Genomic DNA, 16940 nt, shown 5'->3' on the forward strand with positions numbered 1-16940 from the left:
GAGTGTTTTAAGAACATAGATGTCACAAGGAAAGAATGAAAATTTAGAATTTCTCTTCTTAAACACACTTTTTTTTTCCTTTTTTTTTTTTTTTTTGAAACATACTTTAAACAAAGTAAACAGATAAGTTACAGCCTGTGAGAAAGTGTTTGTAACCAATACTACTAGCAAAAGATTATCTGAAACAAATAATAGGAGCTGATAATTTTAGAGCACATACTGTGTTCCAGGCATTATTCTAAGTACTTTAAGTATATACATCAACTCATTTAATCATCATAACAACCCTGTGAGGTTGTTATTCTTGTTTTACAGGTGAAGAACTGAGATCCTAAGCTTTTAAGTAGTGGAAGTAAGAGTTGAGGCAGTTTTCCTTTTTAATTTATGTTGGTGTATATAATCTGTTTATATTGAGGGACAGTAAATCAATATAAATTATATATACAAATATAAATCGATAGAAGACAAAGACTGCATATAAGCAATTTACAAAAAAGCAAATGTAAATTATCAATACAATATTAAATCTCACCAATAGAGAAATGAAACTTAAAATAGAAATACCATGTCATTTTCATTAGATTGGCATAAATTAAGAAGTCTGATGAGACTAAGTGCTGGTAATGAAGTAGAGCAATAGGGATTCTCACATACTGCCAATGGGATTGAACATTGGTACAGTTACTGTGAAGAGTAATTTGGCAGTTTCTTAGAGAAGCTCATATGTTCACATAATATCTAACATCATAACAGCAGTATTACAGTGAAAATTTAGAAGCAAACTCACTGTCAGAAAGAGAATTGATAAACTGATATTGTTTGTACACTAGAAAACTACAATAATTTAAATGAGTAGAGTTACATGTATCAACATGAATAAATTTCAAAAATACTTAGTAGTGATATGACTAGATCATACAGTATTTCTTTTTAAGAAACTGCCAAACTAATAGAGTATGTAGTGATATCTCATTATGGATTTATTTTTCATTTTCCTAATGAAATGATGATTGATGTTGAGCCAAGTGCTCATTTGACATCCATAAATACTTTTTGGTGAGGTATTTGTTCGGATCTTTCATGCGTTTTTTAGTTAGGTTGTCTGTTTTCTTATTTGAGAATTTTATATTCTGGTTACAATTTGTTTATCAAATATGTGATTTGCAAATGTTTTCTTTCAGTCTGTGGCTTGTCTTTTGGGGTAGAGAGACTGAAGAAGGGTGAAGGTTGGGGTAGTTATTAAGAAGACCAAGAAAGGAGTTGAGTGATACTAAATCAGTATTTATAATCAGTGGGGATTTAAAGTTGGTTATAGAATTCTTCATCAACTCCCAACTCTATACATCAGCTAACAAGTGTTAACCCTGAGAGGGTACATGAATGGAGGCTACAAATAGAGCTTTGACAAAGGGAGAAATCAATTTATAAATAATATAGAAAGCAGTTAGAACAAGTCACGAGTAATTTTTCTAAATTTTTAAGAGGGATTTCATTTTCTTAGCATAATTAACTAATAATTCTTTTACTAAATAGTTTAGAAGCAGCAGCACCAAAATGAACATTGTGAGCTCACCATGTGCCAAATACTGTGCTAAAAAAACTTTATATTTATTTTCGTATTTTATTCTCACCTCAAGACGATAAAATACTCTCAAGGCTAGAATCAAGTACTGTTAATATTATTCCCATCTTACAAATGGAGAAATGGAGGTTTGGTGGGGTTAAATAACATCTCAAAGGTTCATTCAACCAGGAAATGATGAAACTGTGATTTGAGCCTGTCATATTTTATAGTGCATCTGTTATTAATTTCCCCATCTTCACTCCTCAATAAAATAGAGAATTCTTTTCATTCTGATTTTTACTAGAATAGCCCTTGTTCAGTCAATGGCTGTCAAACCTCTTTGACTTGCAATAAGAAATGCATTTTACGTAGTAGCCCAGTGTGGAAATTATATGTGTATGTGTGTGTATGTATTTTATGAGAGTATACTTGGATTTTACTAATGGATTGCAATCCAAGTTTGAGAAATACTGCTGTAAGTCAGGAGAATTCTAGAAAAATGTGGAGTATTACAAGTGTGTGTGTGTGTGTGTGTGTGTGTGTGTGTGTGGTGGGAGTGGGTGGGATATGAGTTATTTTGATACCTGAAAAATACTATGTCTTATACAAAATTGATTGCTAAAAAAAAGTTGGCTTTTTAAAAAGACCATTGACTTGAGGAGTTATTTTTTGTTTGTTTGTTTTTAAAGCTCTCTGATCCTTCTGATTTACCAAGGAATGCCTTTAGAATTTTTACCATTCTTGTGGAATTTTTATGTATTGAGCATATTGATTATGCTTTGGAAACAGGACTTGCTGGTAAGTATACTTGTGTTACACTTGTGTTAAATTCCTTTCATCCTGCTTGGTTAAACTATATGCATAATGTTGTTTATTTTATATATAATCACCTTTGCATGTCAAATTCGGATCAGGGCAAAGAATTTTGAGCTTCCATCATGAAAAGATTTGCCAGGTGCTGAAAGCTGTACAAAGTGGTTCTCTTATATTGTTTATATCCGGCATAGTAAAGTAATAAGCTACGTAAGTCACTACAATATAGGCACAACATATTACAATGCTATGAGTTATAAAATGTCAAGGAACAGAAGTGAAGGTGAGAACAATTGGTTGGGGAATTGAGTATTGTAAGATTTAGAAAGGAAAATATTAAAAAATAAGTCTGGAAAGGAATAGATTCATATTAAAATTTTTCTTTTGCTTTTGATCCTTTGGGCTTACTACATAGTATTAGTAGTGTAATAATGACCTGTGTTCCGGTCTTACTAATCCAGTTGCCCACTTGATCTCTCCCCTTGATCAGTAGGCATCTTAAATTTAACATATCTAAAATGAAACTCTTTATCTTTCTAAACCTGTTCCTCTCTATTCTTCCCCATGCCATTAAAAGGCATAATCAATATGTACAATTATTATATGTCAATTTAAAAAAATGACATTACCATTTACTAGTTGTTCAGACAAGCTTCACCCAAACCCAGGAGTTACCTTAATTCTTCCTTTTCATCAACCCTGACAGCCGGTTCATTGACAAATCCTGTCAGTATATTAATACTTCCAGCCATAACTCAAAGTCATCTACTTTTCTCTATCTCCATAGATGCCATCCTAGTTTAAACACCATCTTATCTGTCTACTTATAACTGGTTTCCCTGTATTACTGGCTTTGTGTAACGGCCAGTTTAATTATCATTTCCCTATTTAAGACCCTTTAGTGGCTTCCTATTACTCTTAGAGGGAAACTAACAACAAACTCTTTAGAAAAGCATGGTTTTTGATCTAGCCTCTTATATATTCTTCCTGATTGATATTTCATTTCCCCTCACTGCTCAAGTCACTCGGACTTTTGTTCTTTTTCCTCACTTAGGCTATTTGCAATTAATTTTCCCCATCCCTCAAATCCTCTTGCCTTAGCTCTTCTCATGGCTGGCTTTTCAACTAACTGATCTCAACTAAGATGTCACCTTCTCAGAGAGGCCCTTCCTGATTATCCTAACCAAAGTAGTCCTCCTCTTGCAGCCCGGTTACTCACTATCTCATCATTTTTATAGCAGTTATCACAATGACATTTTCATCTATTAATGTCTGCCTCCACTCACTAGAAATCATTCATTTAACACATACTTATTAAGTGCCTACTCCTGTACCTGTGGAGTTTTACATTGTTATGGAAAAGATAGATAAATGCTTAGGCAGTGCAATGAAAAAAAGTAAAACTAGGTAAGGGATAGAGAATAGTATTGGGGAGTTAGGATAGAAGATTCGAGGGCGCAAGGCTTTTTTTTTTTTTTGAAAGGATTGTCAGAGAAGGCCTCTCTGAGGAGACATGAACCAGAGAGCTGAATGAAGTGAAAGAGTAAATTGAGTATTTGGAGAGAGAGTATAGAAACAATAGCATGTAAGCTCTCTTAGGGGTAAGAATTTTGTCTGTTTTATTCATTGTTGTACTGTAGCATCTAGAAAGTACATAGTAGATACTCGCAATTTTTATGGACTATATATAACATTCCATAATGTTTGTAATATTGAACCAAAATTAGCCATAATTCAGTCATTTTGGCTTAACTGTAGTTTTTCTTACCCATTTTTTCACACTGTTGCTCTTATGACATAGACAAGCATTTTTTAAAACTTAATTACAGCAAACCCTTCATATCAAGTATTTAATGTTTGCCATTTGCAAATGACTTAATATGGCAATTTGTATTGGTAATACCTCAAAGATGTGAAGATGAAGATAATAAAAAAGTAACATGAATTTATATCTGTGTGATATGAAGGATTTATAATTTAGCTAGTATGGAAATCTAGCATCTCCAGGCAATATTCTCAATTTGGAAAGATTTAGGAAATTTCCTTGTAGGATAGAAAGATTCCTCATATTCATAAGTATTTTCCAAGCAGCTTTTTTTTTTTTTTGAGACAGAGTCTCACTCTGTTGTCCAGGCTAGAGTGCCGTGACGTCAGCCTAGCTCACAGCAACCTCAAATTCCTAGGCTCAAGCAATCCTCCTGCCTCAGCCTCCCAAGTAGCTGGGACTACAGGCATGTGCCGCCATGCCCGTCTAATTTTTCTATATATGTTTTTAGTTGTCCATATAATTTCTTTCTATTTTTAGTAGAGATGGGGTCTCGCCCTTGCTCAGGCTGGTCTCGAACTCCTGAGCTCAAACGATCCACCCATCTGGGCCTCCCAGAGTCCTAGGATTACAGGCACGAGCCACTGCACCCTGCCAATCCAAGCAGCTATTTAGTTAGTATTCACTGCTATTATTTCTAATGATTTTATAAAATTCTGTCATGCACATATAAAGTTACTACACTCTGTTATTAGACATCTTACATCTTTTTAAGTTTTTGGTAATATAAATAATGCTGCATTGAATATTGTAGAGCTTAAAATTATTTTTCTTATTTTGATTAATTTTCTTTGGATAAAATCCCAGAGTGAAAGTGTGAGATAGATTTTTATATATAAAATTTAAAATTGTTGATATATAATTTTTTTATTTTTTCATTTCAATATAAACTATTTTCTTAAAAGTTTTCTTTCTCCACCAGTTTATGCTGCTGCTGGCCTGTATGTGTGTACCAGTTTTTCTGTAATCATTGAGTATTCCACAAAAACTTTAATAGTTTAGTGGTTAAAAACATACATCAATATTGCCCTAATTTTCATGTTTTTCATTAATAGCAAAGGTTAGTATTTTCTACATATATAAATTTTTTTCTCTTGTAACTTTAATTTTCTTATCAATTCGTAATTTTGTCTTTTATGGGAAAAAAAATCACCTTTGTTTTGCATGTTTAAGACTTTGAAAAAAAAATCATCATCCTAACAGTGGTCCCCAACCTTTTTGGCACCAGGGACAGGTTTCATGGAAGACAGTTTTTCCACGGACTGGGGTGGGGCTGGTGGTGATGTGAGCATTGGGGAGCGGCAGCTGTAAATACACTTGCTGGCCGCTTATCTCCTGCTGTGGGTGCACCCTCTCCCCTTTCCTAAGTTTTAGGGAAGACAGTTTTTCACACGGGGTGGCTGGGGTTGGGGGGGAGGGGGTTGCGGGTATGGGAAGAGGGGGGAAATGGAGCTCTGTGGCCCAGTCCCTAACAGGCTGTGGACCAGTGGGGTTGGGAACCATAGCTATAAAGTACTCTATATGTTAAGCTTGTGTTTTTTCATTAGCTATCAATATTTTTCTTAGTCTGTTACATCTTTTAATTTTCGCTAGAAACATAAACATCTAGAGTGAAAAGGGACCTTAGAGGTCTTCTGTTATTCTTTACAAAAAGAAGGAAACTGAAATCCAGAGAGGTCAGCTGACATTTTGGGGTCAGAATGTGGAGTGGCTTGATTACCATGCTGAAAATCAGGAATTTATTCTGTAGAGGGTAAGGAGATTTTGAGAATTTTTGAGGAAATAATGGAGAGCACTAGTAGTGGTGAGTGAAATGTGTAAGTTTAGGCACATTGCTATGACAGCGGTATATAGGATAAAATACAAGAAGACCAATAAGAAAATTATTTTCACTTTGGGAGGCAGAGGCAGGAGGATTACTTGAGGCTAGAACGTCAAGACCAGTCTGGGCAATGTAGCGAGAAATTGTCTCTACAAAAAATAAAAAAAAATTAGCACAGTGGTGTGAGCCTGTAGTCCTAGCTACTCGGGAGGCTGAGGCAGGAGAATCACTTGAGCCCAGGAGTTCCAGGCTGCAGTGAGCTATGATCATGCCACCACACACCTGGGCAGCAGAGTGGGGCTCCATCTCTGGGGGGAAAATTATTTTAAGTATTATCAGAGATGAGAGGCCTGGTTATAAGAAAAATGTTGAGAATGTATTCCTGTCTCATGTGAATCCTTGGGCACCAGAGAGTTGGGGAAGGGAAGAAGGTAGAGCCCAAGATGATTTGTTGATCTGTTTTTTGATTTATTTGAGCAAATCATGAAGGCTAAGTAGATGGTGAAAATTTAAGCACCAAAATAACTTAGGGTGAGTGTTATTAACTTAAGCTTGTTTATATATTTTCTCTTCTGTCCATAAAAATCATTGCTGATTTGTTAAAACAGAAGTTACTTTTATTTATGTGTATATAGAACCACATTCTTTTTTTCTACTGCCAAGATGAATTTCTTCAAGGGTAATTCTAACATATGTATGTTTTCCAATTTTAGGAATTCCTTCTTCAGATTCTAGGAATGCAAATCTCTATTTTTTGGATGTTGTGCAACAGGCCAATACTATTTTTCATCTTTTTGACAAGCAGTTTAATGATCACCTTATGCCACTAATAAGGTTAGTCAAATTTTCTGATTTTCATTGACATTTTAATGAATATTAAAATATTCTACATATATGTTTATTAAATTTTAAAAGTAGGACATGTTCATAAAAATGTCAAACAGGATAGGTGATATGAAATAAAACGTAAAAGTCCTTACGAAATAAAATGTAAAAGTCCTTTTGCTTCATCCCCGCACTCCTGTTTTCTTTTTCTACTATGTTGTTAATTTTGGTATATTTGAAAAGACTTAATGTGTCATAAACCTAGAACTGAAATCTGATGTAAAAGAAGACCTCTAGCTTAGTGGAATTTGACATCCTTCACAAGATCCAACAAACACAGTCCACTTGTATCCAGTTGTTGTAATACAAAGACTTACAAAAAAATTTATGAGATCAATAGAACAGATTTTGGTGAGGCATTAGGTAAGGTTTAGCTTATATCTTTGTATCAATTTATGTGAACTTTTTAAAGTGTGTGAGAAATAAGATAGTGTATATGTGAACATGCTTTACAAAATTGTCTTTTAAGCACTATTATTAAAGAGGAAAAATATTCATATAAAATTTTTGGCATTTTGTTACAAATATTGATATCCCAAGACTGGTCCAGAAACAGTCTCAGAGATCACTTATGATTCTTTCTTTGAAAGAGAATTTGTTTTTAAAGAACTGCTAGGCCACATAGCAGAGAATTCACACAATTCTTAGGGTTGCACATTCCTTGATATTTTTGACATTTTTGGTAGCATTCAGAAGACAAATATGATTGTCAAGTTTTTTAAACTTAAGAAAGCTATATACAACTGTATTGGCTGTTAGCCTCCAAATTGTAATGAGCATGATTTACTGTGTTCTTAATACTCTGATGATACCCTATGACTTTTCTTATTACCATACTAGATATTTATTTATAAAGCAAACCAAATAATTCCAAAAGTTCAAAATCACATTCTTAGGAGATGTCTCTTCAAGGATCAGAATAACAAATTTAAATTGTCCTCTTTCTTCCCTTTTAATTGGTTAATTGTTTCTAGTGTGACTGTTATAATACATTAGGCATAATGAATGCTAAATAATTCTTTCTTATGTGCTTCTTGGATTTGTGAACAAATTAAAATAATATGTGTGTATATGTATTTATAAAGGTACATAATGTAATATGCATGTGAAAAGTTTTAGAAATTATAAGGCTGTTAATGTGATTTTTTCCCCCTTTAAATATATAACAGCTCTTCTCCGAAGTTATCTGAATGCCTTCAGAAGAAAAAAGAAATAATTGAACAAATGGAGATGAAATTGGATACTGGGATTGATAGGCAAGTTGCTGGTTTTATTTTTTTCTCTTATAATTCCTAAATTGGAAAAACACTGTATCATAGCAGCATGAAAATGATTTTTAAAGAAAAGAAATCTATCTTAATCCCACCATCTTGATTTTATTTTTTGAATTTTTTATTTTAATTTTGCATATTACCTTCATCCTTATTAGAATGTTATTTTTGTTGGATCCTGAGGGTTTTTTTATTTCATACTGTCTCAACTTTTGACATGCTTTCCTCACTAAGCTTAATCATTGATTTAAAGTGAAGGTCGGTTGCCACAGATCTTCAATTTATAAAAAACATGATATCTGCAAAGTGCAATAAAGCAAAACACAGTAAAACCAGATATGTCTATATATCCAGAAGTGGGATTCTGGATCATATAGTAGTTATATTTTTAATTTTTTCAGGAATCTCTGTACTGTTTTCCATAATGGCTGTACCAATTTACATTCCTACCAACAGTGTACAAGTACTCTCTTTTCTTCACATTCTCACCAACACTTGTTATCTCTTGCCTTTTTTGAAAATAGCCATCCTAATAGGTGTGAAGTGATATTTCATTTCCCTGATGACTAGTGCTGTTGAGCACCTTTTCATATGCCTGTTGTCCATTTGTATAATATGTCATCCTTTCAGAAATGTCTATGCAGGTCCTTTGCCCTTTTTAAAATTGGGTTATCTGTTTTTTTGCTATTGAATTGCTTGAGTTCCTTGTATGTTTTGGATATTAACCCCCTGTGGGATGTATGGTTTGCAAATATTTTCTCCTATTCCATAGATTGTCTCTTCACTTTATTGGTTGTTTTCATTACTGTGCAGAAACTCTTTAGTTTGATACAATGTCACTTTTGTATAGTTTTGCTTTTATTGCCTGTTCTTTTGGGGTCATATCCAAAAAAATCTTTACCAACACCAATCTCAAGAAGCATTTTTTTGCTGGGCATGGTGGCTGACACCTGTAATCCTAGCACTTTGGGAGGCAGAGGCAGGAGGATCTCTTGAGGCCAGCAGTTGGAGACCAGCCTAAGCAACATAGTGAGACTTCATCTCTACAAAAGTATGAAAAAATTAGCTGGCATAGTGGCACATGCCTGTAGTCCCAGCTACTTGAGAGACCGAGGCAGAAGGATCACCTGAGCCCAGGAGTTTGCGGTTGCAGTAAGCTATGATGACACAACTACACTCTAGCCTGGGCAATAGAATGAGACCTTGTCTCAAAAAAAAAGAAAGAAAAGAAATTTTTTCCTATGTTTTCTTCTACTAGTTTTACAGTTCTAGGTCTTATATTAAAATCTTTAATCTGAGTTGATTTTTTTGTGTAAGGGTGAAATTGCATTTTTATGTGTGAATATGTCCAGTTTTCCCTGCTCCGTTTATTGAAGAGACTATCCTTTCCCTGTGTTGTGTCCTTGGTACCCTTGCTGAAGATGAGTTGACCATAAATGCATGGATTTATTTCTGGGCTCTGAATTCTGTTCATTGGTCTGTTTGTCTTTTATGCCAGTACCATACTGTTTTAATTACTATAGCCATGTAATATATTTTGAAACCAATAAGTATGATGTTTCCAGATTTTTTGTTGTTTTTGTTGTTCTTACTCAACATTACTTTAGCTATTTAGGATCTCTTGTGGTTCCACTTGAATTTCAGGTTTGTTTTTCCTATTTCTGTGAAAAATGCTATTGGACTTTTGATAGGGAATGCATTGAATCTGTAGATCACTTTGTGTACCATGTACATGTTAACAATATTAATTCTTCCAATCCACAAATATGGGATGTGTTTCCATTTATTTATGTCTTTTTTAATTTCTTTCAGCAATGTTTTATAGTTTTCATTATGTAAGTCTTTTAGTTTTTTGGGAGGCTGAGGCAGGAGGATTACTTGAGGCCAAGAATAGCTTGGGCAACATAGCAGGACCCTGTCTCTACAAAAAATAAAAAAAAAATTAGCCAGGCATGATGGCATGTGCCTGTAGTCCCAGCTACTTGGGAGGCTAAGGCAGGAGGATTACTTGAGGCTAGGAGTTAGAGGCTGCAGTGAACTATGACCACACCACTGTACTCCTGCTTGGGCAACAGAGCTAAAAGAAAGAAACAAAAAAGAGGAAGCCCTTGTGTTTCTCTATAGCACAGTCAAGCTGTTGGAGAAACTGGATGGCATCATAAATGTGAAACATCTTACAGAAGAGTATGGTGTTAGAATGACCACTATATATGACCTAAAGAAACAAAAGGAAAAACTATTGAGGTTCTGTGCTGAAAGTGATGAACAGAAGTTAATGAAAAATACAAAAACACTACATAAGGCTAAAAATGAAGGTCTGAATCATGTACCAAAAAAATGGATTCATCAGCATTGCAGTGAGCACATGCCACTTAATGGTATGCTGATCATGAAACAAAGATCTATCCTGGATGAACTGAAAATTGAAGGGAACTGTGAATATTCAACAGGCTAGTTGCATTTTAAATATTTGTGATGAAAAAGCATCTGTTGATCATGAAGCAGTGGAGAAATTCATTGACAAGTTTGCCAAGGTCATCACTGATGAAAATCTGATGCCAGAACAAGTCTATAATGCTGATGAAACATCACTGTTTTGGCACTATTGCTCCAGAAGGACCCTGACAGACTACAGCTGATGAGGCAGCCCCTTAGGAATTAAGGATGCCAAGGACAGCATAACTATACTGGGATGTACTAATGTAGCTGGCATGCATAAGTGTAAACTTGCTGTATTAGGCAAAATCTTGCATCCACACAATTTTCAAGGAGTGAATTTCTTGCCAATCCATTATTATGCTAACAAAAATGCATGCATTATCAGCAACATTTTTTCTGATTGGTTTCATAAACATTTTGTACTAGTGGTTTGCTTTTACTGCAGGGAAGATGGACTGGATGACAACTGCAAGATTTGTCATTTGACAGCAGTTCTGCTCATCCTCCAGGTGAAATTCTCATTAAAAGTAATGTTTGTACTTTTTCTCAAATGTAGCTTTATTAATTCAGCTTCATGACCAGGATCTTCTTAGATCAATGAAGAATAATTATAAAAACACTTTCTTGTGCAGCATGCCAGCAGCAGTGATTAGAGGTATAGGTGTGGAAGGTTTTCAGAAGGAGTTTATTTAGCATGAAGGATGCCTTATGTGCTGTTGCCAACACTTGGAACACAATGACTAAAGACATAGTTGTGCATGCCTGGCCTATGACTGTGTTCAGTGATGATGATGAACAAAGCAATGACTTTGAAGAATTCTATCTGTATGTGAAGTGAGGAAAAAAATGTCTGACCTGTTTACATATGCAAAAAATATACCTTCAGAGTCCATCAGTAAGCTGAACAAAGTGGAAATTGAAGAGGTTTAACATCAAAATTGAGGGTCCAGTTATTCATTCATTGACTGATAATGAAATAACCAAAATGGTTCTGAATCAAGGTGATTGTGATAATTGCGATGATTAAGATGATGTTGCCAACACTGCCAAAAAAGTGCCTATGGACGACATGGACAAGAAAACGTGCTATAGGCTTAGTAAAGGATTAGGGCAGCATGCATTCATAACAAAACAAAGAATCATGTCAGTTTGTAAAAATTAAAGAGAGACTTCTAAGATAAAAACTCTTGTTAATGTGACAGATGACTGAAAGAAACATTCAAAAAGCCATTCAGCAGAATGCCTCCTCGTCCTTAGAGGACCTACTTCCTGGTCCCTCAATTGCTTTGGATGTTTCTTCTCACCTAAAAAAAAAAAAAAAAAAATACAGTGCACAGTAACCTTTTAATCAAAATACAGCATCATAGGTGGAGACTGAAAGCCTGCCATTTGTTGTTGCTGCTGTTTAATAGCCAATACAAGTATTATGGTGTTGCCACTGTGCTTAGTTACCCCGAACACATTATTTTTTCACTGTACTAATGGGATGTCATATTTTTTACTGTTAAGTATTTACATGTGAATAAATGTAAAAAAATGATTGTTCTCTGGTATATAAATTCAGAGTCAGGCATGATGGTGATGCCAAACAACCACAGATTGTCCACATGGGTGGCTGAGATAGTGACACCTTTGCTTTCTGATGCTTCCGTTTCATGCACAAAATTATGAAAAATGTTGTATAAAATTACCTTCAGGCTTTGTGTATAAGGTATATATGAAACGTAAATGAATTTTATGTTTAGATTTGGGTCCCATCCCCAAGATATCTCATTATGTATATGCAAATATTCCAAAATCTGAAAAATCCAAAATCCAAAACACGTCTAATTCCAAGTATTTCAGATAAGGGGTACTCAACTTGTGTATTGTTTTGCCTTTGAGGATCCTTAGTTGTTAAGGAAATGAATTAGTAACAGGCTTCTAAGATTTTTAAGATTTTCTTAAATAAAGTATTGTTTAAAGAATCTGCCCTCTGTTTTGAGCAGGAAGATGATAAAACCAAGAGCTCTTTGATATTAAGACCTAGGACTTTTTCTAAAATCTAGAATTTACCAATAGCAAAATAGTTTTATGGTGGCATGAAATTAAATAATTTTAGTTTAATTTAGCACAAGTAATATAAAAGTAAATGTATAATAAATTAAATGGATTAAATGTATTGTGTTTTTAATTCTCTAGGACATTAAATTGTATGATTGGACAAATGAAGCATATCTTGGCTGCAGAACAAAAGAAAACAGATTTTAAGCCAGAAGATGAAAACAATGTTTTAATTCAGTATACTAATGTGAGTAAAATGATTCAATTTGCTAAAAGAATAGCTGCTTTGTTAATACTTTGTTAACATTTTCATTAGTGTATCTAACTACGCCCTATGTTTTTTTTTATACTTAGAGATTAATGAGAAACTGTATGTATTTTCTCTTTAGCTAAGCTAATATACATTTCTACATAATAAGTGTAGAAAACCTCTTACAGGCCTGTGTAAAAGTCTGTGCTTATGTACGAAAACAAGTGGAGAAGATTAAAAACTCCATGGATGGGAAGAATGTAGACACAGTTTTAATGGAACTTGGAGTACGTTTTCATCGACTTATTTATGAGCATCTTCAACAATATTCCTACAGTTGTATGGGTGGCATGTTAGCAATTTGTGATGTAGCTGAATATAGAAAATGTGCCAAAGACTTCAAGGTATGTATACATAAATATCAAACTTGTAAATAGGTGCAGAAACATAAGTCAGCCCATTAAAAATCTATATTTACTTGTATGTAATAACTAGTGAAAAGTTTGTAACTTTTGTTGATATTGTATGAGAGAGATCTAACACATCTTTACCTGAAGAAGTGTTGTTCCAATTATATTTTCAATATTAACACATTTTGCCTCAGGTTTTATTTTCAGTTCCACAGTCCTGGCATTATTGACTTCCATGGCTAGTGCTGTATATGTCACACATTAGGAAAAATAATACTCTTTCTTCATGTATGTCTCTCTGAAATCATTTTTTCCTAAGGTTTAAATTATTTAAGAAAAGTTCTATATTAATGATAACTAGTTCTAGTCCACTGAACTATAAAATGATTGTTACTATTGAAGGAAATTGACATAAAACCTTTTTAAAAGATTATAGAGTTTATGTAACTACTGAAATCTTTGAGTTTTAACCCTTTAGGTGCTTTAAAAAATTTCTAATATATAGAACTCCTCCCATACCAGTAAGTCCTGACTGACTATATGTGAGAAGTTTACAAACTATTGTAAAACTGCAAATTATTTTGTTTCAATGTTATTTTTTTCCTTCTCTCAATTCAGATTCCATTGGTATTACATCTTTTTGATACTCTGCATGCACTTTGCAATCTTCTGGTAGTTGCCCCAGACAATTTAAAGCAAGTCTGCTCAGGAGAACAACTTGCTAATCTGGACAAGAACATACTTCACTCCTTCGTACAACTTCGTGCTGACTATAGATCTGCCCGCCTTGCTCGACACTTCAGCTGAGGTTGAATTTACAAAGGGAATGTGTTGTACTTCAGCAGGCCTTGGTTGATAGAAAGCACAGGAGACTCCTTATGACACAGCCAACATTTTATGGAAAAAATGACTGGAAGAAAACAGCAGCCATAGTTACCTTTGAGGTTTTATTTGATGTTTGGACACCACTAGCTATATTTTGCTTTCCCCCCCCCAAATTGGATTTTAATTCCATTCTTGAACTTACAAATTTCAAATTCTGTAAAACTACATGTGACTGTTTTCATTCTGGAAAATGTTGGTATCAGAAGGCAAATGAAATATTACCAGTATTCTGGTTCTTATTCTTTAACATATTCCATTTGGAAATTTTACCATTCTGTTATGCATTAATAATAGGTGAAATACAGCAAAACCAAGTTTATTGTTCACCAATTCTTAATGTCCTTTTTAGTACTGGTAATTGTTAATCAAGTTATTTTAAGTTTTCCTGAAGAATTTTTGCCTCTTTCAAAAGATTAACAGCATAACTTCTGCGGTTGGTTGATTGGATTTTTTCTGAGGTATAACAATGATACAATTCCAAGAAAAATGTCATAAACTAAATTAAAATGGTGAAATGTTTTATGTAGATATTAGGAGTGGTTCATAATATGTCTGCTTTCTGGGTAAGACTTAAAGTTTACTATTTCTTATTTGGTAAATAGATTTTAAGCCAAGTCTAGCAAGGAATTAATAAAACTACTTTATTTTATATTTCACTTTTAGATAAGGTAGCAGACCTTAACTAAAGAACTGTATTTATTCATTATTTTAATATTATAAGGGAAGTAAAAAAAAGTGAGGTATAGTCTAAAAGATACATATGAGAAATATTGACAGTGGTTAGCAACAATGCAGTCCTTTAAGATTTCTCTTTTCATGCTAAACTTGAATAAGATGGGATGGCTGAACATTCAGGTAGTATTCTATTTTAACAGGAATTGAGAATTGATAGCTATCATTGTGTATTCTAAGTCTGGAGATAAGCTTTTCAAAGACTGGTTGCTTTTCATATCTGTAGCTCTGTTATTCTTTTTCAAGGCATTTGTGAAGTTATTCCTACTTGGATATAGTTAATTGGCTTAACTTAATTTGGTGACATAATAAATCACTTATAAAATTTTAAACATCAAGTGAAAATTTAGAAAGGCCATTATTCTATAAACCCTATAAGCGTGCTCTGCAAGAATGTATTCTAAATTATATGTAGTGTTTCAGCTTCCATTGTGTGGTTCATAGTCTTCTAGAAACAGATAAACTTTAATGTTCATTCTTGGCATTTGAGAACCTTATTCTGAATGGTAATCAACTTTACCAAACCTTCTAGGTCCAGAGCTAACTACTGTTTAAGTTACTATTTACCGAATTTACTCCATTTTATGTTTAGCCCAGTGTTATCAAGGTAAGCAAGGGAAATGAAGTATGCCAACTTTTGTCAAAGCATTTTAGGACATTGTGGCAGCTTTAGAAGGCTGTCTGATTTTCTATTCTTTAGCCAAGGGAGAGCCAGAACAGGTTTTGGATACTAGAGAAAGTCATGCTTGTTACTATTGCCATTTTAGAAAGCTCTGATGTGAATTCAAATTATACCTCTGTTACTTAAAGCCAACAATTTTAAGGCAGTAGTTTTACTGGCCATTTGAGTTCTTTGTACAGTGTCAATTTGTAAAAAAAAAAAAAAAAAAAAAAAAAAAATCTCAAATAAAACATGAGATAACATTTTAAGACTTCCAATCAGAGAAGTGCTTCAAATTTTTTGTTTGGGTCAATTTTTAAAATGTAAAGCATATACTTGTTGCTTAGATATTTTGTTATTATTTCCATGGTTGAGTTCTGTGCAATAGTTTTCATTATGTCCGTTGACAAGACAGTGACAAAGAAAACTCATAAATGAATACGTAATTTAGAAGTGTTACTATTAATGTTCAATAAACAAATTCCCTGCAGTTGTTTTTTTTATTTCACTCTTTTTACATTTTAAGACCATCCATGCTGAATTTTATAAATGATTTTTTTTATTTAAAATTTTAAGATGTTTTTTATTTCTCATAGCATAGATCTTCTCACTTCCTTTTTTAGCAGAAAAATACTTGACTGACTATAACCAAGATAAGAAATTTAGCCTAAATAGATGGTCTTTCTCTAAGGAAAAAAAAAAGTGTTGTGTGAAGGAATATGCATTCTTTGTATTCTGATTTTTAAAGTATTTTCATATTTATAGCTATCACAAAATTATACCCAAAATTTATGACTTGAAAGAGATGATCAATAAGTAAAATGTTTTTCATATGCACAATGGTAAAATTTTAGGTAGAGATAATGGAGCTTTGTATATTATTAACTTTAACATTTTAAATAAGGGGAATCTTTGCAGTATTCCACACTTCCACATGAGCTAACATGCAATATTTAGATAATGTATCAAAGTTGAATATATGCTGTAAAACAATGCAAATTGTTTTTCTAAAACTTGAGTGTACTATGTGAAATACAGAACACAGGCTTAAGGAAGGTAGTTTAACTTCTGTAAATTATGATGTTGAAAATGACAGTCAACCAGAGTAGATGAAGAGGCCTTATGAGGAATTATTAAATAACAGCTAGATGAATCCATAGACAGATGACCAGCTATCTAACCATTCCAAGATAATTATTGGTCTCATTTTGAGGATTGCCATAGTTGCAAGTCCTTAGGATTTTCCTTTTTTCAAAAAGAGCTGCTAAAGTAGATTAATTTATGTTATATTTTAGACCATTCTATTTCCCCTTTCACTTCTAAGTATTTCACTTTGTTTT

The 16940-nt window shown here is 33.5% G+C and overlaps 1 protein-coding gene across 1 annotated transcript in view; it reads left to right on the plus strand.

The window, feature by feature from the left end:
- EXOC5 (exocyst complex component 5) overlaps positions 1-16090 on the plus strand; it is a 57091-nt gene extending 41001 nt beyond the window's left edge. The window contains exons 13-18 of the mRNA XM_045566602.1: positions 2254-2362; positions 6738-6858; positions 8079-8165; positions 12801-12909; positions 13101-13316; positions 13941-16090. Of these exons, the coding sequence (XP_045422558.1) occupies positions 2254-2362; positions 6738-6858; positions 8079-8165; positions 12801-12909; positions 13101-13316; positions 13941-14129 (831 nt within the window). The 3' untranslated portion in view covers positions 14130-16090. The remainder of the gene's footprint in view (positions 1-2253; positions 2363-6737; positions 6859-8078; positions 8166-12800; positions 12910-13100; positions 13317-13940) is intronic.
- The last annotated feature ends 850 nt before the right edge of the window (positions 16091-16940 follow it).

This window comes from Lemur catta, chromosome 1 (genome assembly GCF_020740605.2).
Source record: "Lemur catta isolate mLemCat1 chromosome 1, mLemCat1.pri, whole genome shotgun sequence".
Taxonomy (NCBI): domain Eukaryota; kingdom Metazoa; phylum Chordata; class Mammalia; order Primates; family Lemuridae; genus Lemur; species Lemur catta.